The 21,951-nt window shown below is 54.8% G+C and overlaps 3 protein-coding genes and 1 long non-coding RNA gene across 12 annotated transcripts in view; 1 reads left to right on the forward strand and 3 right to left on the reverse strand.

Moving 5' to 3' along the window:
- Positions 1–44: 44 nt before the first annotated feature.
- AMT (aminomethyltransferase) lies at positions 45–2,255 on the reverse strand. Of its 2 annotated transcripts, XM_071755554.1 has the most exons (8): positions 1,939–2,255; positions 1,764–1,844; positions 1,516–1,647; positions 1,259–1,337; positions 980–1,125; positions 712–892; positions 392–547; positions 45–278 (listed from the first exon to the last, which is right to left on the reverse strand). In XM_071755554.1, exons 1-8 carry the CDS (start codon positions 2,233–2,235, stop codon positions 100–102), a joined length of 1,251 nt encoding a protein of 416 aa, XP_071611655.1. In that variant the 5' UTR covers positions 2,236–2,255; the 3' UTR covers positions 45–99. The 2 variants fall into 2 exon arrangements, with proteins under 2 accessions (XP_071611655.1, XP_071611656.1); XM_071755555.1 differs by lacking the exon at positions 1,764–1,844.
- Positions 2,256–2,363: 108 nt separating this feature from the next.
- NICN1 (nicolin 1, tubulin polyglutamylase complex subunit) lies at positions 2,364–6,292 on the reverse strand. 3 transcript variants are annotated; one of them, XM_071755564.1, is made up of 6 exons: positions 5,979–6,292; positions 5,316–5,480; positions 4,839–4,952; positions 4,329–4,400; positions 2,933–3,037; positions 2,364–2,806 (listed from the first exon to the last, which is right to left on the reverse strand). In XM_071755564.1, exons 1-6 carry the CDS (start codon positions 6,147–6,149, stop codon positions 2,765–2,767), a joined length of 669 nt encoding a protein of 222 aa, XP_071611665.1. In that variant the 5' UTR covers positions 6,150–6,292; the 3' UTR covers positions 2,364–2,764. The 3 variants fall into 3 exon arrangements, with proteins under 3 accessions (XP_071611665.1, XP_071611666.1, XP_071611667.1); XM_071755565.1 differs by lacking the exon at positions 5,979–6,292 and adding an exon at positions 5,835–5,969; XM_071755566.1 differs by lacking the exon at positions 5,979–6,292 and adding an exon at positions 5,749–5,863.
- Positions 6,293–6,458: 166 nt separating this feature from the next.
- Positions 6,459–7,779, forward strand: LOC139801412 (uncharacterized). Of its 2 annotated transcripts, none has more exons than XR_011728198.1 (2): positions 6,459–6,733; positions 6,927–7,779. It is a non-coding gene; the product is annotated as an uncharacterized lncRNA (long non-coding RNA). The 2 variants fall into 2 exon arrangements; XR_011728197.1 differs by having other exon boundaries at positions 6,459–6,698.
- Positions 7,510–21,951, reverse strand: part of DAG1 (dystroglycan 1) — a 51,413-nt gene continuing 36,971 nt past the window's right edge. For all 5 annotated transcript variants that reach the window (XM_071755559.1, XM_071755561.1, XM_071755560.1 and 2 more), the window contains one exon: positions 7,510–10,408. In XM_071755559.1, the coding sequence (XP_071611660.1) occupies positions 8,000–10,408 (2,409 nt within the window). In that variant the 3' untranslated portion in view covers positions 7,510–7,999. The remainder of the gene's footprint in view (positions 10,409–21,951) is intronic.

Consider the following 21,951-nt stretch of genomic DNA (forward strand, 5'->3'; position numbering starts at 1 on the left):
TTGCTTTGGCACCTGCCATCGCCGCCATGGAGGAGGCCAGGAGAGTAGGGCAGGGGTGTTTATTGGGGTCAGGGGCCATGGCTGCAGTGGGCACCAGCCTCACTTGGCCATATAGTACTGGGTGGGCACAAAGGGCATCTTGGTGACAAGGGCTGGGTGCTGCTTCTTCCGGACCTCAACGGCGAGTGTGGTGCCGGCACGGCTGTGTGCTGTCTCCACGTAGCCCATGGCGATGTTCTTGCCCAGGGAGGGTGAGGGGCAGCCGCTGGTCACTGTGCCTGAGGACAAGAGGACACGAATGGGTGAGGAAGGGCTGGCAGCCCCACCCCTGTCCCCTGTCATGGGTGCAGCTGTGGGCTGAGTCCATGCCAGCCCCACTGCCCCCACCTACCCACTGGCGTGCCCTCAGGGCCCAGAATGGCCATACGGGGCCGGATGGGGGGTCCCACTGACGTCAGCCCCACACGTTTACGCTTCGGCTTCTCTTTCACTTGGGCCATGATGATGGCCGCGCCAGGGAAGTCCATGGCAGCACGCCGGCGCTTCCCTGCAGGGCAGAGATAGGAAAAGGTTGGTGCAGGGCCTCACCACCCTTCGTTATGCCAGCAGGTCCTGTTTTGGTGATGCCCACCTGGTCTCTTGAGCCCCGTTGGGGGCACGTTCCTGCTGTGCCCACCCCAAGGAGGTGGTGGGGATGAACATGGCACTTACCCAAGGTCCACAGCAGCCCAGCCTCAGCAGGTGTGATGGTCTCATCGATGTCATTGCCATAGAGGCAGAGCCCAGCCTCCAGGCGCAGGCTGTCCCTGGCTGCCAGTCCTGCCAGCCACACCTCGGGGACACCTAGCAGCTGCTCTGCCAGCTCCACTGCCTGCCCTGCGGGCACAGAGATCTGCAGGGGGGCAGGGTCAGGGTCAGCAGGGTATGGTGTTACCTTTGGTTACCATGATGGGGGGTGCCAGCACAGCTTCTGGGGTACCTCCACACCATCCTCGCCTGTGTAGCCACAGCGTGTGACCTGGCAGCCCAGCACACCAAAAACTGTCGTGGTGATGCTGTTCATGAAGGACAGCTTGGCCAGGTCATCTGACAGCCCCGCCTGCAGCACCCGTGCCATGGAGGGACCTGGAAAGGCAGGTGGCTCTGGGGGACAGCAGTGTCTGGGGAAGGGGGGGGATGTGGGGAGAGCACTGACATACATCGGGCAGGGACCCAGAGGAGGGTGAGGGCTGTGCCCCCCCATGGTGATGCTCAGTACCTTGTAGAGCCAGCAGTGCGTTGTCTGACACCTCCAGGTGAACCTCAGCACCGGCAGCCTGCAGCTCCGCCACTCTGCCCTGCAGGGTGACAGCCAGTGGCTAGCACAGGGTCCAGGCTGGTACCAGCCCTGCACGTGGCTGCAGTCACCTCACCCCATGCAGCCACAGATGCCACTAAAAGGCGAGGGGGGAGGCCTCATTCCCGTTGGATGTCCCTGCTGTCCCCACCTCCCACGGGGCTGGGGCAGCCCTGTACCCTCATGACAGCCAAGTCCTTGTCGGCGCAGCCAGCATTGGACACCACGTAGAGGTGATCTCCCACTGCGTTGGTGACGATGAGGTCGTCCACGATGCCACCCTTCTCGTTGGTTAGCAGTGTCAGGGTGCCCTGCGAATGCAACCCTTGGGAACACGGGCAGCCTGCCCATCCCCTCCAGTTCCCCTGCCCGCTCGGGGACCTCTGACCCCACCGGACACCTGGTGCCCCCCTCCTACATCCTGTACCTGTCCCAGCTTCAGCTCGGCGATGTCCCCCACCACCAGGCTCTCCATGAACCTGACACGGTCCCGGCCGTACACCCGGGTCTGGAACGGGTGAACGGGGGTGTGAGGTGGTGTGGGTACCCCCACCCATATCCCCAGCCATACCCTCCCGGGTGCCCCCTAACTTCCCGGCTACCTGGAGCATGTGGGAGACGTCGAAAAGGGAGCAGTAGCGCCGGGTGTGCAGGTGGGACTGGAGGTGACCCTCCCCGTAGTGCAGGGGCATGCTCCAGCCGGCGAACGGCACCATCTTCCCGCCGCGGGCCCGGTGCAGATCGTCCAGCGGGGTCCGCTTGAGCCCCCCCATCTCGGCCCCCCCGCAGCCGCTCAGTGGTGCCCAGCCCGGGGGGCGGCGGGGCAGCGCGGCGCGGCAGCCCGCCCGCAGCATCCTCCCTCCCGGTACGGCCTCACGGCCCCGGGGCCCCTGGGACATGGAGTCCGGCCGGCCCCCGCCCCGCCCCGCACACCGGCACCGCCTCCCGCCCGCCCACCCGGGGGGATGCTAGCTCTGGGACACGGCCACCACCCCCTCCCCAAGAGAGAGGAAGGCACAGGCAGGACCAAGGTAGCAGCTTTTACTCGGGACCGAGCCCCCAACTCCCTCCAAGCCGCCCCCCCCCGGCCCCAGCACCCCCTTGTCCGCAGGAGCCTGGTCCTGCAGGCAGGGCCAGGGCCGCTCCACAGAGCAGAGGTGTGGAGGGAACAGGGCTTTGTCCGTGGCGACACGGGGCATGCCGAGAGCTGAGCCCTGGCAGCTGAATGGCAGAGGCTCACAGAGGGCTCTCGGGCGGCAGCGCTGCCCACCACTGCCAGCCAGCCCAGGAGGAGCCAAGGAAAGGGCACAGGGAGAGCCTGGGCAGCCCCCAGGGCTGCAGGAACAAAGGCCAATGCAGGAGCACAGGAATCCGTTTGGGCCCCAGGAGCATGGAGGAGCTGGTGTCCTCCATCTGACACCTTGGGGCTCAGGTGTAGGAAAGCAGGTTGACATCGTAGCAGCCATCCACCTGGAAAAGAGAGAAACCATCTGTCCCTGCCCTGCCAGGGCACCTTGCCCCAAGCCCCCTCCCCGTCCTGCTGTGAGCAGTCCCTCCAGGAGGGCTCCCTCAGTGGTACAGGGTGGTGGGACTCACATCAAAGCGCCCGATGCGGGCAGCTGCCTGGCGAGCCCGGATCACCTCTGTCAGCACCCACATTTGCTGCACCTCTGTCGACACCTTCTCTGGGTCAGGGAGCTCCTGGAAAGAGAAGGACATGATGCTGTGGAGAGCAGGGATGGCTGGGATGGGCTGGGTCACCCTGGGCTTGGGCAGTGGTGTGGCTGGGTGGCTATACACCCCAGGCAGCTGGGCACTATCCCTGTGGTGCCCATGCTCCCAACCCCCCTGTGGTTTCCCAGTATGTGGTGAGCAGGGCCCTGCTCTAGGAAAACAGTCAGCTGGGGAAATGGGTGACCCTGAGCCCTGGGGGAGGTGGTGCCAGCACAGCCTGTCTCTGCTGGCAGGTGTCCAGGGCAAGGACAGAAAGCAGACCACTGGCTAATGATTAAAAACCTAATCACACAGGACAGAGTTTCCCAACAGCCTCCCTCCAGGGCATTCCCCAGGCCCAGTGACAGAAACCTGGCCACAGGCTCTGTTTCCCCTGGGACTTTTAGCTAGGCAGGATGCACAGGCTCAGCAGCAGCTCTTCAGGCCAGGGTGAAGCCCTGTGCTGCTTCTCTCCTGCCTGTGGGTGCCTCCTGGGGATGCTGGTAATGGCCAAGCTCAGAGTAACCCCCAGTGTCTCTCCCAGCCCACCCCTTGGCCAAGGGAAACAGGATCCAAGTGATCAGCAAGGGACCAGGGTGTACCCTCTGCATGCCAGACACCCTGGCAGGGACTGGAGCTCCCAGATCTGCTGGGGCTGGCAGAAGCCTTGCTGTGGCAGTGTGAGCTCTATAGCACTGCAGTCCAGTGGCAGAGCTGCACCAGGTGTGTTGGGGCTCATGGCACAGCTCCCATCCCATCCCTGCTCCTACAGGAGATGCCAGTGGCTGATTCAGCAGGTTCCCATGGGCCAGACAGCTGCTTGCCGTGCCCAGCCTGGACTTTGCTCACTGAAGGCTGCTGGCCAGACAGATGTGGCTTGCAAGCTGTAAACATGCACTGTGGCTGTGACCTTGCTCTGCCCCAGCTGGGCAACGAGCTCCCCAGGGCAAACCTCAGCAAAGTGCCACCCCATCCTCATGCATCCCACCCACCAGCTGAGTGATGCTGTGCACCCACTGCTCCTACAGGGATGTTCCTGTCCCCAGAGGGCAATCAGACTCCAATGGCACATCCCCGTGGACATATTTTCCTTCTGCACACTGCAAACTACCACAGCACAAGGTGGGGCATTTCAGGGCTCCACAGCTATTCCTGGTCAGGGACTGAAGCTGATGGGGCAGAAAAGGGGCCAGCAGCCTCACAAGGGATGCTTGTGCCCATGGCCAACACCCCATGTGGGTCCCTCCATCACTGTAATATCTCATGGGGGATCACTCACCCCATGCAGGCTGGGTGGCTGCTCCGGAGGGGTCAGCTGGGAGAGCCAGGAGGGAAAATCCTTCTGGGGGCTCTGAAATAGATCCAGAGGGTCAGATAAGGGGTGTCCACTTCCACCCCTCATGCCGTGGAGCATGCTGTGGGTTGGAGCCCACCTGGATTTATATTGCTTTGCATAGATATGTAACTTTACCGTCATTAAAGGGAAACTAGTGTTTAGGGTGGGTGTAACCTGTAATTTGGTGCAGCAGCCTCCAGTTCTGTCCTGCTGCTCAGACACACCCACCTCTAAAACGGGCAGGGCTGGGGGTGGCTGGAGCAGCCCCTCCCCCGGCTCCCGAACGCCCCAGCAAAGGACAAGGACTTGGACCCACACCCCTGTGTCCTCTGGAGGGAGCCTGAAGTCTTCGGAGCCAGGAAGAACAATGCCAGGCACAAGGGTGGGGACAGTGGCCTCTCCTGGACCTCCCTCCGGCTCCTGGCAGGGAGGGCGGCTCTGGAACCCGCTCACCTTCTGTCCAGGGGGAAAAATCTGCAGCTCTTCGATGGTGAAGTGGAGCCAGACCGGTGAGGGCTGCCGCAGGATGAACCGCAACGCTGTCACCTGGTCCACGTCACACAGCATCTGCCGGGGCAGGGATGGGGGGAGCTGTCACCGCCGGGGGCACAGCAGGGGCTGGCATTGCTCTGGGACAGCTTTTGGGTTTTGCGCCAAAAAAACCCCCAACCTGCCCCAGGTGGTAAGAGCCCGAGGGAAACATCACCTCTAGGTGGCTGTTTGGGCCGAGCAGGGCACGGGCTGGCCCAGCATGGGACCCCTCACTGCTGGGGAAGGCTAGCAGGGGCTGGAGGGGCACCAAGGGGGCCGGTGGGCATGCTGCTGCATGGGGGTACGGTGGGGCACCATCACAGGACCGCAGGGAGTGAGAGCCATACTGGGGTGTTGGCACAGGGAATGATGCCATGGCTGCCGTCCGGCTGTGCCGACCTGTTGGCGGCAGAGGGAGAAGTAGTCTTGGGAGCCCTCCTCGGTGTGCGGGCAGGGCATCAGCCGGTAGTCCCGCAGGCAGGTCACCCAGCGCCGGGAGCCGGGGCGCTGCACCCGCACGCTCAGGAACGCTGTGTAGAAGTTCCTGAAGACGATCTCCTGCACCTGCGGGAGGGCGACCTCAGCCCCTGCGACACACCCACACCGGTACCCTCCGGTGCCGGGAACGGCACCGGCATCCTCCCCATAATGATGGGACCAGGGCTGGCAACCCCACGTCTCCGTACTGGATCCACGACAGGCGTCCCCCACCTCCACACCGGGACCGGGACCAGCATCCCTCTCCCTCCATACCGGGACTGGCCGCGGTATCCTTCCCAACACCGGTACAGGTGCTGCCCCTGGCAATGCTCCAGCAGCGGTCTCCCCCCACCTCTATACCAGCACTGCCCCCGGCACCACTCCCAGTACCGGTACCGGTACATCCCCGGCACCGCCCCCAGCATCCTTCCCGCATACCGGGAATATGCCCGGTCTCCTCCCAATACCGTGACCGTATCCGCCCCCGCCATCCCCATCCCGCACGGGCACGCCCCCACATGCCCCCTCCAGGACCATCCCGGTGTCCATCCCCGGTTGCACTCCGGGCGAGGCCGCACTCACGTCGGCGGCAGCGCCGCGGGGAAAGCGGAGGTCGATGACGGCGACGCCGGGCCGGGCCGGCTCGGCCCCCCCGCCCAGCTGGAGCACGGCGGCGGGGCGGGGGGCGCAGGGCAGCGGGGAGCGGCCCGGCCCGGCGGGCAGCCCCGGCCCCGGCCCCGCCGCTCCCGACATGGCGGCGCCGCGCGGCCGCCCCCTCCTGGGCGGGGCCGGGGCGGGACCGTGCGTGATGGTGTCACCCACCGCACCTAGGACGGGAGGGGCCGGGAACCCCGCGCTGCCGCCAGAGGGCGCTGCGCTCCCGGTGTCCCGGGGCCGCCCCGAGCGGTGCCGGTGCCGGTGGAGGCGGTGCCGGGGGGCGTTTAGTTGACTGCGTGCGGATCATTACACAGCGCGGAAACCGCCCAAACCACGCCGGGGGGTGTGTGCACTCCCCTGCCCCCGCCGCCCTCACACTGGGCCCGGCGGAGCGGGGACCGGTCTTTCGCCCAACCAACCGGACCCGCCCCCTCCCGCCCCGGGATAGGGGAGACCGCTCCCGCCCACAGGCCCCCCGGCAGGGACACATCAGGGAAACCAGTGGGTGACGTGATCCAGAGCAAAGAGAGGAAAAGAAGAACCATGAAGTGAAGGAAGGGGCAGCCGGGGGTGGCCCCGCGGCCCCCACCAGCTCGGCCGCATCGGGGCGGTGGGTCCCGGGAGCCGTCACCGGGAGCTGAGCTGGTACAAACTGCTGGCAGCGGCACACCGGTTTTTAAGTCATTTTTAATAAAACGATTTGAGGCTGTATCAAAAATTTAGTAAAAAATTAGATTTGAGAGTTCACTGATTTTTTTTTTCAATATTAACGATTCCTGGCGCTTTTTTTTTGTCTTTATTTTTTTCCTTTTTTTTTTTTTTTCCTTCCCCTTTATTTTTTTTTACCTTTTTAAAAAACTTTTTTTCCAACAGTGCCCAGTGCGGAGCAGCGGTGAAGAGGCGAGCAGCCCAGCGCTGGGTGCCGCCATTTCGGCACTGCTCTCCAGGAGGATTCCCAAGAGCTCCCCGTAGCACCCTACTATGGAACAAACACCCCACCCTCGCCAAAATGCCTCATGGGGAGGGGTTTTGCTTAAAAAAAGACCACCGCAGCGCTTGCTGGGAAGCACAGAGAAGCCACTACAGCACGGGGCTGCAACCCTCCCGCTGCCTCAGCACAGAACTACACCCCAAAGTGTGGGCAGCTGCCCCCCTTGCTTAGCCAAAGGTACCCCTCAACTGACTTAGCACATAACTATTCCATGATGTGTGAGAAAAATAGGATTCCTTTGATTAGAAGAAAAATAATAGTAACAAAAGAATCAAGCCCTGACCCAAGAAATCCCCCCAAGGAGGAGGAGGAGGAGGCTTAGCTGTCCGTCAAGGGAGCTCCTGACCAACCCCGAATCGCCCTGGGAGCTCACCTGCAGTGCAGCACTGCCCTTCCCCTCCCCAAAACTACACATCCGGGTTTAGGTAAACAGCAGATTAAATGTAAAAACTTAAAAACATCGACTTCAGAAAGTCCCTTGAATTTAATTATTTTTAGGCTACCTTTCATGTTACGTCCTGTAGCTAGACACACGTGAATAGAAAAAACAGTACAGTTAGTGTTAAAGGCAAACAGCGGAGACCCAGAGTGCCACCCCAGTGCTGCCTGCTCCTCCCATCCCATCCCGGTCCCGTCCCATCCCATCCCCGCCCCCCTCCCTGCCCTTTGCCCCGGCCCCGGCCAGAAGCCCAGCCGCCGGGGAAGGCGTGTTTGAGCCGAGAATTTTTTTTTTTTTTCTATGAATAAAATAAAACCAAAGCTTGTTAGGCAAAAAATAAAACGAGTGTCCCCCCGAAAGTCCTGCGAGCGCTCGTGTGCAGCGGGCGCAGCCGGGGAGGGCCTGCTGGGGAGCGGGCTGGGGTTTCGGGTTCCCGGCTGGCAAGGGGGCTGCCGGCCCACAGACTGCACTGGTGTGGCGCTGGAGGCCCCTTCTCCCCCGAGAGCCTCCCGTTCGTTAAGGGGGGACGTAGGGCGGCGGGGACCTGTACGGCGTCATGTTCTTCGGGCGGGAGCCTTTTCCCTCCATGGGTGCGGTGAAGGGGGGGGGAGGCTGGTAGGGCGGCGCGTTGGGGTCCTCGTCCCGCAGCGGCGTGTACTCCCCGATGGTGTCCTGGTTGAGAGGCGTGGTCTCTGGCATGCTCTGGTTGGGGTACTCTGGGGGGGGCAGTGGGGCTTTCTCCTCCTGGAGGATGAGGGGCATGCTGGAGGATGGCGGGGGCTTGGAGTCGTCCAGCTCATCGGCAAAGATGATGGGGACACCTTTCTTTATGAAGGTGGCCTGATCTTCAATGGTCAGCTTCCCTTTCCTCTTCTTGCGGTAGCAGATCATGGCGATGATGCCAGCCACAAGGAGGATGGCGGCCACCACCACAGCGGGGATGACAGTGTGCAGGTAAACATCATCCTCGCTGCTCTTCTCGGGGTCTTTGCCTGCCACCACTGTTGGCGTCGCCTCCGAAATCACCCTTCCATCCTTTGTCACTGGGATGAACTGGATGTGTCTACAGCTGCCAGAGCCAACCACTGACACGTTCAAAGGCTTGAACTCAGGCTGCAAGACATTGGAGAAAGCCAGGGTTGGCCCACCAGAGTCATCTGCAATTTTTTTGCTCAAAGTCCGGATCTGCTCCCGGGGGCAGGGTTCCAGGGGCAGCGTGTTGTTAGTCCACTCCACTATGATGGAGCCTTTGGTGATGTCCTGCACTGTGATGGTGCTGCTGTTCCTGTCACCAAATGCCAGAGCCAGCTTCTTCACCAGCATGATCTTCTTATTGATGTCATTCACCACTGCGTTGTGGTCCCCTTCCAGCCTGGCCTTGAACTTCACTGGAGATTTGTCCCCGTGTGGGCGTTTGTGGACATGAATTTCAAAAGCATCCACAGCAAAGAGCCCACCTTTGTCAGTGGCATACATGAAGTACTCATGCTTCCCGATGTGGTTATGGTCTGGCATGCCGTACATGAGCTGGCTGGTGCTGTTGAATTGTACCCATGAGTTCTCCTCTATCATCTGCTGCTCCTTCAGCTTCAAGGTCAGCTGCAGTTTGTCAGTGGTGGTATCTTCCTTGTCGTAGAAGGTATCTGACGGGATTTTAACCTCGAAGTAAGTGCCTTCCCATGCGTCAACCCTGTCAATGTGGTTGGTCAGCTTGGGTGGCTCGTTTGGCTCCCAGGGCCGGGGCAGCCCACTGGCTGTGGTGCGCACACGGGTTGGTGGGGAGGCTGTTGTCAGCTTGGAGATGGGAGATCTGGTTGTGCTGGGAGGCTTTGTTGGACGTGGTGTTTTGGGTCTTCGAGTAGGCCTTCGTGTTGTTGCCGTGGAGGAATCCGTAGTGGATGGCGTGGCCGGCTTCAGAGTGGAGACTCTCGGTTTCTTCGTGGTAGTTGTGGGGGGTGTGATCACTGCAGTGGGCTCGATGTACCCAGGCATCGTGGGGCGAATTGGCACGGAGGCCGTGCCCGTGCCTTCTGCTACCCTGGTTGGCTGGATCGGTCCCAGAGTGGGTGTCTGGACAATGGGGCCCCTCGTTCTGATGGTGACCGTAGGCTTCCTTGGCAGCGGTATGGGCTCCCGGACAGGGGGTGCCATTGTCTCTGTGGGAGGTGCAATGGCAGGTGATGTTGGGGTGGGGACAATCCTGGTCGGTGGTTCTTGAGCAGCAGTGGTGGGCGGCCCGATGGCAGTCAAAGGCGTAGGGGTGGCGTTGATCTGCCGCCGCATCCTCTTTGGGAGGTGAGGTTTCTTGTTAGCAATGTGCCAGCCAACAACAGGGTAGCCAAGGCGGGCGGACATGGTTCCTTCCTTAGCTGGAGCCTCCACCTTGCTGATGTTGGGGACACTGTTTTGGCTCAGAGAACATCCCAGTTTCCATGAGAGTAAGGCCCCATTTTCTACCACCTTCTTTGCATTTCCCGGTCCAGCCATGAAGGCCGACATGTCAAAGAGTCTGTTATTTACAACAGGAACCAACTTCATGCTATGAATTTCGACCTCTGAAAAGCTTCTCATTCTGTTTAGGAGTTCAATCCTCTGCTTTGGTGTCATTTTTGTTAAGTCGGCATCCAAAATGACAGTCAGGATAGTGACTGGCTCTTCTGAGCCACACACGAAAGGTGCTGTGTCACCCGTGTCTTGGACAGCCGCTCGCACTGACTGAGGCTCATTGTGGTCTTCTTGGTGCACCTCAATGGAGAAGACGTTTGCAGTTTGTGGCACATAACTCCCATTTGGGAAGGGCTGCAGCGTGGTCACCGAGATGTAGTGGACGCCCTTGTCTGTGTCAAGGGGCAGCCCTTCCAGGGAGCTGCTCTCCGTGTTCCAGTGTAACCAAGAAGGCAAGGAGTCCTTCCCAGCTTCAGAGATCTACCAAGTAAGAGAGAGAAGGTGCTTTTAGAAGTACAGCATTAATACAGCTTCTAGCAGAAGTAACATTTAATTTAAAGGATTAAAGAAAAAAAAATCTGAAGTGTAGCAGGTTGAGAATGAACAGACTGTGTCTCCTTCTCCACATGGTGGCAAGGATGAGCTCTGCAGGGTACACTGGGTCCCAAGGGGCTTACGGAACCACAGGAGGTCATCAGGTCCTGCAGGTCTGCAGGCACCAGCTCCCTAGCACTTGCTGTGCAACTTAAGCACACATGGTTCACTTTCTCCAAGGACAGAAGGCAAGTTCAAGTCATGGGGACAGCTATGAAGCTGAGGGTGAAGTTACATGACACAGGAAAGCTGATTCAACAGCTACCCTCCTCTTCCTTTTCCATCCCTGTCATCTTACTTCTTTCCTCCTGTAATCACATCCTGCAAGCCCATCAGTCCAGCAGCTCAGCAAAACATATTTTTTCTGTTAATTTTCTGCTTTTTCCCACTGTCCCCGACTGCCAGAAGCTGGAAAACTGGCTCGGGGTCAGCAAACTTCCTTCTGCAGACTAAAACCAACGGGGGGCTTTGGCCCAGACCACAAGGCACCTCAGGAGGCCAACACACTGGTTACTACTTCTTTTAAGTCAACAGCAACACTTTGTTTTTTTACACTTTGGTGGCACAGACCAGTGCTGCATGGTCCAGGAGCACAAGCTGCCCCTTGAAACTGTACAGAGCGATGCACACAACGGCGGCATTTCCATCTGCTCCAGAGGAGGGAGCTGGTGGGAACCTTCCTGGCTGCCCTTGCTCCCCAACTTACTCATTCATGCCTTTCCAAGCCTACTGTCCTTTTCCAGCCTCGGGTCCCCTTCCTTGCCAGCCCAGGTCTGGACCTTCTGGCTCCCCTGGCCATTTTGGTCTTCCAGAGCTGGTCCTCTCCCTGTCGCCACCAGCACAGCTGACACCCTACCAAGGTGCTCCCCATCCCAGGCAGGGAAAAGCCACGTGTGCAGGAGGCCTGAGTGCTCCTCTCCCCCACCTGGGGAACAGCTGAGGATGGACATAAACCCCCCAAGCTCCTGTTCCCAGCTGATGTCCATCTGTCTGTCTCTGCTACTGTCTGTGCCCGTCTGTCTTGCAGAGCTACTTGAGCTGTGTGGTGGCAGGGGTGACACTGAGCTCGATGGGCTGTGACATTTTCAGGGGGCTGTAAGTACCCCAAGACAAGTAACCTGAACTTCACCACCCCTCCAGGCTTGGAGACATTAGGAAACTGCCCTAGCTGGGCCTTCCAGAGCTCACCATGAGGCATCTCCCTCCACATTCAGAGGAAACAGGACATTTTGGGCCCCAGAGAGACAAACCAAGCCTCCTGGTTGAGGTGCTGGGCTTGCTGCAGTCCAATGCAGGGCCATGCTCCAGCTCTCCTCCCGAAAGGGTGCTTTAGTTCCTCTGCAGTTCTGTAAAGCTCATACATATTTCATAGTTTATCCAAACACAAAGCCAGCCAAGGAGCTTCGCAAGGAAACTTGCCTGGCAGGATTGCCCCTGTGCCCAGCAGTGGGTGCAGAGATGGGACTGGACTCGCCTGGACATCTCCTGCCAGGGAAAGCCCCGGGATGGACAGATGCAGTGATGCTGGAGCTGTGGGGCTGGGTCCAGCTATGGACAGGGCGAGGCAGCCCACTGAAGGCAGGGCAGAAGGGTGCTCTAACCCCCCCCCTGCTGTGGGTTTCAGCACATGGAGGACTCTGGATGTGTTTTTGAAGGGTGATGTAGGATCGGAAAGTCTTTTGATGAGAGAGCAGCACAAGAAAGCTTTTGTGCAAGACCCACAGAAGGTTTCGGCCACCCTCATGAGGGGCAACACCCTCATTCCTCTCCTCTGTGAAGGATCAGCACTGCTTTTGGCCAGCCTGGACAAGCTGGAGAGCACATCATGAGACACACTCTGGGTACAGTTTATAGAGCAGAGTTTAAAGCTGTTAGCACAGCTTTTAGTTAACTCCTCAGTGGCAATGTCTGGGTACAAGACATTCTGATTCCTGCTGACACCAGGCAGAGAAAGTCACCTCCAGGGGCCACACACCCTTATGTGTCCTACCTGAATGTCCTCCTCAGCTCTGCTCTTCACCTGCACCTCTAGCAGAGGTTTTGGCAGCACTACAGCTACGTGCACCCGCTCCCCCTGCAGCTAGAACAGGAGCTGCTCTGACCTCAGCCAGCCCAAAGGAAAACCAGCCCTTCACCTGAGAGGGACACACAGGAACAAAGGAGAACATTGTCTTTACTTGGCATTGCTTCTGCCAAGAGAGGACAAAGGCAGAGGCTGATCCTGCCCAGCCAGAACTTGAATTCCTTTTTAAAAAAAAAAAAAAAAAGGTGTAATTTTATCACATCCTCTAAAAACTGAGATGCCAGGACAGTGCCCAGCACAACCCAGTGTTGAGCAGGAGCTGGCTAGTGCAGCACTTTATCTCCTTGTACCAAAATTAGCTGCAACTTGCCCACTGGGGAGAAGGAAGGGCAGGGCTGGGCACACGTTGGGAACAGAAACAGAAGGAACCAGGACAAAGCTGCAGCATTACTGAGGCTTACACAATCAAGAATAATAAAAACTTTAAAAGTGAGTGGTTAAATGTGCACCAAATGTGTAATTTAAGGCTACATTTGGAACAAACCTTCCCTTTCTGTGTGTTCCGAAGAAGCCCTCAATTACAGGATCACATCATCAGCTTTCCTGGGAGCCAGGGGGGTTCTGCTGCTCCCACTCCCCCAGCCATGGCCCAGAACTTGAGGAGGAACCTCATGTCACAAGGTGACTCTCTTCAATGATGTGTGCTTCTGTGTCTGAGAGGCAAACATACTTTGGAGAGGTGGCCAAAAGTGCAAAAGTGAGGGAGGCACGGGAATACTTCTCCTTGGAAAACCGTCCTTAACCTACAGTTTACATCAGTTTTTAGGGCTCACACTAGAAAATGAAACTGCAGATAGACAGATTCTCACCAAAAACTCAGCTCTCCTGCAAACAAAAAACAGGCCAGGCACTCACCCACTGGGACGGCTTGTTCTAGCAGGGATGCGACGGCTGCAGAACATTTATAAACCCACTTAAACTTGATTTAAAAAGAGCTGAGCTAGTTCAGCAGTATTCAGCCTGCGAGGAGATGTGGACTGTTTCTTAGGGTTCTGTAAGAGGTGATTCAAAAAATCAAATTTATGTGTGTTATGCCTATGAAGACGCCTGTGTCTCCCCAGGGAAATCTTCAGGAAGGCAACAAGTCCTCAATGCCATGGCTCTGCTTTAAACACAGCTACTGCCCTGGCAGCAATATTTATCCATGTTCACGTGACAACGGAAGAGCCCCGCAAGGTTAGAGTAGATAATCAAAGCAGTTATTGGGCTGAATAAAAATACTTGCTCGGAAATGAACGCTAACCAGCACAGTGTGGGTCTGTCCTTGTCACCATTGTTTCTGTGCTCATGGTGGCATGAAACTGGGAGCAGGGAGCTCTGGACTCTGTTCTTACAGTTTTTCCTTCAAGTATTGTTTCCTTCAAAGGGTGTTAAGGCTACACATAGTTAATGATTTGGGATCTCTAGTTTTCCTGTAAAAAGTTTCCCAGTTTTCTATGTACATAATAAATATCAGCCTTAAACCCTGCCATTTCCCTCAAGGGGTCTGGTTTCAAAATAACTCTTCCATTGCTCAAGGAAAAAAGGCTGCCTTTGTTTTCCTATTATTTGAGATAATTGTAAATGAATGCTTATCTATGAAAGATTACACAAGCCTGGCAGTTTATTGAAGACCATTAAAAAATTAGCCACGTTTGTGATTTTAAATACATACAGTGGTCTGGCTGGCTTTGAAGACCTTGTTCACAAAGTCCTTCCAGATATACATGGCCTGTTATTTTTAGGCCAGCAAGAGCAGTCAGCTCATGAAAGAAGATAGCTTGGTTTGATTTGTTTTTTTAAACTTGGATCTTAAAGCCCTGTAACCAACAAGACAAAGATAAGCAAAAGAGCAGTGAGCAAAACTGCTGTCTCCAAGGGAATGCAAGCAAACCCCACATTCTTGCCTACAAGAATGGCCCCTAATCCTCCAAGTATTTAGTCCTCCCACAGATGAATCCTCTGAAAACAAGGCAACAAGTCCTCTAACAGGAGACAGGTACCATAGGATCATGCTATAGTTCTGGTATGAAATCCTCCCGGCCCTGGAAGTATCCCTTGGGATCTCTCCAGCTCTGCTGCCAGACCTCCCATGGGGTAGCAGCAGCAGTTAAGGACTCCGCTCCTTCCTGCGCCCTTTCAAATCAGTCCCACAAAATCCCAGGCTGCTTTTGGAAAGGGGTGAGCACAGATACTCCTGCAGCTCTGCCAGATCTCCCCCTGCCCCATGTCCAGCTGTTGCTAAAGACAGACCTTGTGCCAGGGATCTCATTTGGAGTATAATTACTGATGACAATTTCCTGCAGGACAGACCCCCCTTCTGGGGTTGCTCCTTCAGCATTATCCATTGGGCCTATAATGATAAACACCCTGGTGGAGCCCCCTCTCCACGTGAGCAGAAGGCAAGCTGAACTGTGCTCAAGTCGACTGACCCAAGCTGTTCTGCTTCCTGCAAGCAATTAACCAGTGGGCAGGGGAAAGAAAATGGAAATTCAAATGCAATTCAAATGCAAATATAACTGCAGAGAAAGAGTCAAACCTAAGCTGTTTGCCTAAGCCCAAGCTTTATCTTAACTCCCTGCTAATGCAGCAGGACTGGGAAGTTTTGTCAGCAGAGGCAACAGGTGGTCTCAGTCCTACACCAGATACACCGGCAGGCAGATTTTGGGCTGTGTTGTCCTGCATGGGCCAAACAAGTAGTGGCAGAGACATCAGATCCAGCCCAGTGCTGCTGGATGAACTGTGGGCACTGCCATGAGTCATGGTGCTGGTACAGCTGACCTGGAGCCAAGAGAATCCATGAGGTTCTGAGTCAGAGGATCAAGGCCTTCTCTGGGAGGCAGGCTCTGCCAGTGCATCCATTAAGTGTGTTCTTCTTCTTCACCACCATGAAGATGAAGGCCAAGGAAGAGCCCTGAAAGGGAGGCTTGCCTGCATGCAACTGGGAGATGATGAAAAAAGGAGCCTTACAGCTCCATTCCTTTACTCAAATATGGCAGAACTACAAACTAGGATGTCAGATAGGTCTTGCCTAGAAACCCAAGGCTCAGTAAACAGTGGTGAAAGGAGGGTGGGCACTTCTTGGAGCTTTCTGCTTGCTGGGCACAGTGGTGGTGCCAGGGAAGTTGTGTTCACTTGGCACAGCAAGCAGAGAGGAATCTCTGCAGAGGAGATCATGATACCTGCCACGGCTGGCTTTTGGGTGTCCTCAGCAGACAGTGCTTTTCCAATCTGCCCCATGCCTCAAATCTGTGAGGCACAGGAGCTCACAGATGAAAACAAGCTGCTCCAGGACATTTCATGCAGGTGCATCTGCCCCTGAAAATCTAAAAACAGCCCTGAGACTTTGCTGCCTCTCAGAAATACGTCAGCTTTGGTGACCTGAGTCGTCATTATCAGCAGGAGCTCACCTCTGCTGTTCAGATGTATGGGCAGAGCCAGTAATTGGAGCTTCCTTTGTGCATGGAGTAGGTCAGGGTAGTGAAACTAACCCTGCATTTCAGCTGGTCCTGCATAAAGCCCTGCAAAGCTCTTCCTGCATGTCTCTGTGCTCTGAAGCTCTTGTCTTAAAACAAACCAAATCTGTCAGCTCAGAAAGCTGAGCTCAGGTAGATCAAGACTGCATCACAGAATTGTCACAGTTGTTAAACACCTCTAAGATCACTGAGTCCTGGCCCCGGCCTTCAAACTTCAGTCCCTGAAGGACTGGGCAGCAAAGCTATTTGAAGTAGCTGCTCTACTTTTATGTGCTCATGAAAACCCTGAACAAGAAGTTTACGTGCCTGCTGCTAATCTGCATTTTCCAACCACTGAACGGGCACGCAAAGCCTCACGCATGGAAAGCAGCCCTCCTCCTCTGTAGGGCTGTGCCAGGCTGGCCCCACCAGCAGTGCTTGATCTCACCAACTCCTTCCTGATCTGTAAAATGGCTTCACCAGGGTGCAGGCCCAGAGGTGACGCCCAGCTCACGCCGTCCTCACATACTCCTACCATGACAGCTTCTTTTCCAGATGCGCCCCTGTGTTTGCTATAAGGGCACCATTCAGCAGCCCACTCTGCCTGGGCAAGGGAACACAACAGCTGTTTCACTGGGAGGTCACTACAAAACATTGAGTGTCCCAAGAAATCCTCCTTTCATCAGTTCATGCAAGCAGCTTGGAAGGATTTGTTTAGCCTTATTGTTGGAGCGGGAAGGCGCAGCCCGCCCGCGCCGGGGCTGGGGTCAGCACGGACTGCCCACACCCCTCTTTCTCCCTTGTTTTGGGGGTGAGTGTGGGGCAGGAAAAGCCTCAAACAGCTCAAAAAAAAAAAGTTCAGTCGGGCTCTTCTTTCAGCATGACTTTTTATAAGGGAAAGGCCAAAGGGAAGCAAAAATACCACACAGCAGGGATGCCAAGAGCTGGGCGTTTAATGCTGCCACTGCACAGCTAACCAGCCCTGGAGATTTCCTGCCCTCAGCAGATTGCTGGAAAGCTGGCACCCAGAGCACGGCAAGGACAGGAGAGATGGAGCCACGATCTCAGGTTGGCTCCTTTGCAGGATTCTTCTTACCATCAGGTTCCTCAGTGTCCCCGGATGCTCAGGGCAACAACCCTTACGAGCAGGACAAAACAAGGAACTTCCCAGCCTGTCTGAAAAGCTGGTTTATAATTAGATTGAGTCACATTTTCCACTCCTCCAAACTCAGAGCTTGTTACTAAGCATGCACTGAAAATGCCAAATTCCCCGACTTGGTCTTCTTGCAGGAAAAAGATAAGTGTCCCTCTCAGCCCCCCCTAGCAGAAATCTTATCAGCTCATCTTATTGCTAAGATTGCAGCATGACAGATAGGCAAAGCCCTGCTCGAGAAGTCCTTTGCCTGGACCTGTTCCAGGCCCTGTCATTTATCCCAACACGCTCCCCTGTAAATAGCTGCTGTTGCTACACTGCCTGGTTACTCAAAGTCCAGGAAAGCTGGGGACCCCAGGGACGAGGTGAAGCTCCTGTGCTTTGACACACAGAGCCTCTCAACATGTCCAGCTTGATGACGCAGCCCCTCAGGAGTGCTCTTTGCTTGTCTTCCTCCCCTGAGAAATGCCACTTCAATAGAATTCACATTCGGTTAAAACTCTCTGAAATAAGGAGTGTTGCAAGAGAAAAAAATTAAACTAAAATAAAAAATAAATCACCATTTTGTGTTTTTCTTCCTTGAAGCTGAGTGTGTCCTAGCACTGCAGGGTGGCTTCTGACATCCATCCCAGGCTGTGGTGCAGCCCAGCCCAGCAGCAGGTCCTCCACATCAGGACTCCTGCAACCCAACCTCCGCGATCCCATTTATAAAACAAGGTCCCTGAAATCTGATGAGAGCAAAGCTGCTCCATAAAAGCCACTTCAACAGACAGCAAATAGAACCATCAGTGGAAAAAACAGGCTCCTGCTTTGCCCAGATAAATACCCACGGCTCCTACAACCCTCCCAAACCCAGGGTGCACCTGCACTGGGTACATCAGCTACCTGAGCTAATTCCTTTGTTCTAATCACTTTGCCCCAGCTATGTTTGCATACAGCTATAGCTTGTTGAGGCCCCTGCTACGTGTTTTATCTGTCTTCCCGACAAAGTGCTGGTGAGACCATGCACTTGTAAATGGGAAAATATAATAAACAGGAGCCATGAGACTGCCAAGAGCAGCAAGACTGAGCTGTGTGCACCTAAAAACTTGTCCTTAGCATCAACCTATGGACCTGAGCTGCAGATCTGCTCTGTGGGGTTCACCCCACACCTAACACTCCTAAGACAAAGTTGGATAGGCAGCTTTACCTATCTTCAAGGAAGGCACAGCACGTCGCCTGCTCATGCAGGGTTGTGCCTGGGGAAGCAGCATGTACCTGGACCTTCTCTATATGGACCCACCTTTAAACAAATGCCACTAAAGTCCATGCCTTTATATATGGTGGGTGCATGACTGTGCAAGGCCTCAAACACCTTGTGTGGGTACACTGGTACTGGAGGGAACTGGATTTATCCCAAGGGGTAGGAGTAATGCCAGTCAGTGGCTGTATTTAATACTCAGATCCGGGGCAGTGCCTGGTGTTTCTGGAGGGGTGCCTGCAGCCTGACTGTCTCCTGCTCATCACAGCCTCCAGCCCATGGCTCAGTCAGAAAGCCCTTGTCACAGACTGGGAGACGCCAGATGCTTTCTACAGCAGCTTCTGCCCCAAGTTAGATACATGTTCTGCATGCAGGATGGAAGTATCACCACCTAAATGCCCTCCTTTGTGTGGTTTCTCTCTCATGGACCAAGCCCAGTGTCAGCTTTCTCAGTTTGAGGCAGGGTACCATCACTGGTGGGATGGAGATCTATGCTTCCCTCAACAGCCACTATCCCAAAAACTGACAGAGGTGCTATTGGTGTTAGTGCTATTGTCCTCACCTTGATTATTTGGGTGGTCACCCAGACAGCAATGGCAGGCTTAGGTTTTCGTACAGGAAAAATGGGACAGCCTCAGGGACAGGACTAGCTGACCTCATGGGGACAAAGACCAACAGTGCAATATCAACATCTGTGCACCTTGGCTCATGTCCTCATGTGGGACTAAGTGGAAGCAGAAAAAAATGCAGACCCGGATACTTCAGCTGATGGCAAGATGTCTGAGCCAAAGCAAGACAGACATGGAAAAGCAAACAATCATAGGATATATCAAACAAGGTTATTTATAAAAGAGAAAAGGAAGTTTTGATGCCTTTATATGAGGCTCTGGCAAAATTTAATCTAAAGTTATTTTGTGTAGCTGTGGTCGTGCAAACATAAAAAAATAAACTCAAGGTGAAGAACTGCAGAAGACAGCTGCAAAGATGAGGAGAGGAAAAGAAAGCTTATTTTATGAAAAAGACTAAAGAGGTTGGCTTGCCTAACCTAATAAAATCAAGACAGGGAAATATGCCTGTCAGTTATAAATACATAAAGGAAGTAAATATTATGAAGGTAGAATTGATTTAAGCTAAAGGGCAGCACATACAAATATTTCTAGCCATCTCTAAATTTAGGCTAGAAGCTGCATTTTTAATCAGAGCAGCCAAATTCTGGAGCACCTTCAAATGGAAATGACAGGAAGGGGAAGGCCACTTGGTCTTTGGTCTGATCATGATGTGTTCTTCAACAAGAAGACCCAGCTGAAGGGTAAGGGTTCAGGTCCCATGAGGTCTCCTGTGGAAACGGGGCAAAGGAGATTGTGGTGAGGCCATCAACACCAGCACCACTGGTTATCCTGCTCCAAGCCAGCATCTGCTGGGAGCCAGAGGGAACCTGCACACCTTCACCCTACGTGTCTACACAGCAAGGGGTTTGCAACAGAGGTGGAGAGCAGATCTTTTAACCAAACTCTTGTAAAAATGCCAAGATTACAGCATCAAACGTAGCAGAGGGCTGCAAACTGTTAACCCCTTTTGGAAGGTGCAGCAAAGAGTTCTCACGTTCAAGACACCTTCAGCCACCAGGAGAGCAATCTTGAAGCTTTGCTGCTGTGAGGAAGCTGCAGGAGAGCATCTGGACTGAACTGCCACCAAATTTAACAGCTCAACTGCCTGCAGCTCCCTTTCAGAGGACATCTCAATGCCTGCCCAAGGTGCCCGCTCAGCAAGACAAGGCACTGGGGAAGGAGGTTTCTAATTGCAACAGCCAGAGCCTGATGGCTGCTGGCTCCAAGCAACACAGAAACACGATGCTGAAACTAAGACAGAACAGGTTTTACTTCTTTTCTGCGTGTCCACGTTTGCATCTTGACTAGCTCTCTGAGTACGTTTGAATAAGCTCCCTTTTGCACTTGACCATAAAATCTGACCTGCTCCTGAGCACCTTGGGGGTGGCAAGGAGAGCCTGGTGACTGCTCCCAGGAGCACATACCTGATTACACCCAGAGCCCACAGATCTGTGCAGGATCTGTGCAGGAGTGCATGCCTGTGAGGCACTCCTCCGCCACACTGCAGATGCCTGGCGTTGTTTCCATCCCACAACCAAGTTTGCAGAGAAAAGTATTTTGTCTACAGCTGGCTGGAATCTGCTAACAAGCAGGGAGAGGACCTGAGAAGCAGCTTGTAGGCAATCCCCACAATACAAATTGAGACTAGGAATAATCAGTGGAAATTATCTAGAAATGAGGCAATCACACCTTCTTCAAGCTCCAGATGGAAAGCTCCTGGAAGTTTAGGGACAGCAATTGTCAGCTTTTAAAAAAAAAAAACAACAAACACATGAAACTGAATTGCAGCTGATTTGTTCGAAATGTAAGGGGACCGAGGACAGGCAACCACTTCTCATTGTAAATTCACACCCACCACTTCATCTCAAAGGGCACAGCCCTTATTCTTCCTTATTACTGTTTAAGTACACCAGCTAACATGACCCAGAGGTATTACACTTTTACTGCTCCAGCCTGAGAAAAAGACCAGAGCGACTTGCCCTGAAACATTCCACTAACACAAAAAAGCACAACAGCACCCAAAATTGCCTACGCAGTTCTCGCAAGCCAGGAAACAAATCCCCACAGCAAAGGTCAGCTCTGCTCAGCAGCCAAGACACGTTCTCTGTGAGAGAGAGACCTTTCAGATACATTGGCTAAGCCAGGCTGCTATCGGTGCCCTGGAGCCTGCTTCTCTTTAAAATCAATTTCAAGGTGAACAGATGCAATGTGCACTTGGGCAAGCCCATGGAGGAGCGTTAAAATTGCTCCCAGCATTTGCTGAGCTACACACAACAAGCAACTGGTGGGTCCTGCTCCAGAACAGTCCATTTGCTGCTCTTCAGGCATCTGTTGGTGTTGGCAAACATGCCTCAGAGCTGAAGCAGCCAAGGTATTGTTTGAAGCTATCAGATGGGGTTGAAATAACCTCTCAGAGGGTTTTGCCTCACCTACAGGAGCTATCACAGATAACTGTTGTGTCAGGAAAAGGAGATGGAGGAAGCTGTGGTGTTATCCAAACACTGAAAATTGTTCTTGCCAAAGTAGCCATTAGACAACACCAGAAAAAGCCACTCCAATGGTAACGCCCCAAACCAAAGTTACCATTTCCATAACAAAACTTTGGGCTCACCACTCCTGTCCAGGCTGTTGCAGCCCAGTGCCACACAGGTGCCCCATGCTCAAAAAACTGGCTGTGGTTAGAGCAGAGCAGAAACCACCACCGCTACCATGCCATTTCCTTGGTCACAGAGGCAATTAAATGTCACAGACTTTGCTCTGAAGCCAGCCCGTCCCCTTCTCTGAGTTCTCTAGCCGGGGGCTCACCCACCACCTTTCCTCCTCCCCATCTGACTGCTGCTTGATAACAGATGCATTCTTCGGATTTTCTGCCTAGTGCTGGCACGTCAAGGCCCTGGCACCCGCGCTGGAG

This window comes from Heliangelus exortis, chromosome 12 (genome assembly GCF_036169615.1).
Source record: "Heliangelus exortis chromosome 12, bHelExo1.hap1, whole genome shotgun sequence".
In the NCBI taxonomy this organism is placed as follows: Eukaryota; Metazoa; Chordata; class Aves; order Apodiformes; family Trochilidae; genus Heliangelus; species Heliangelus exortis.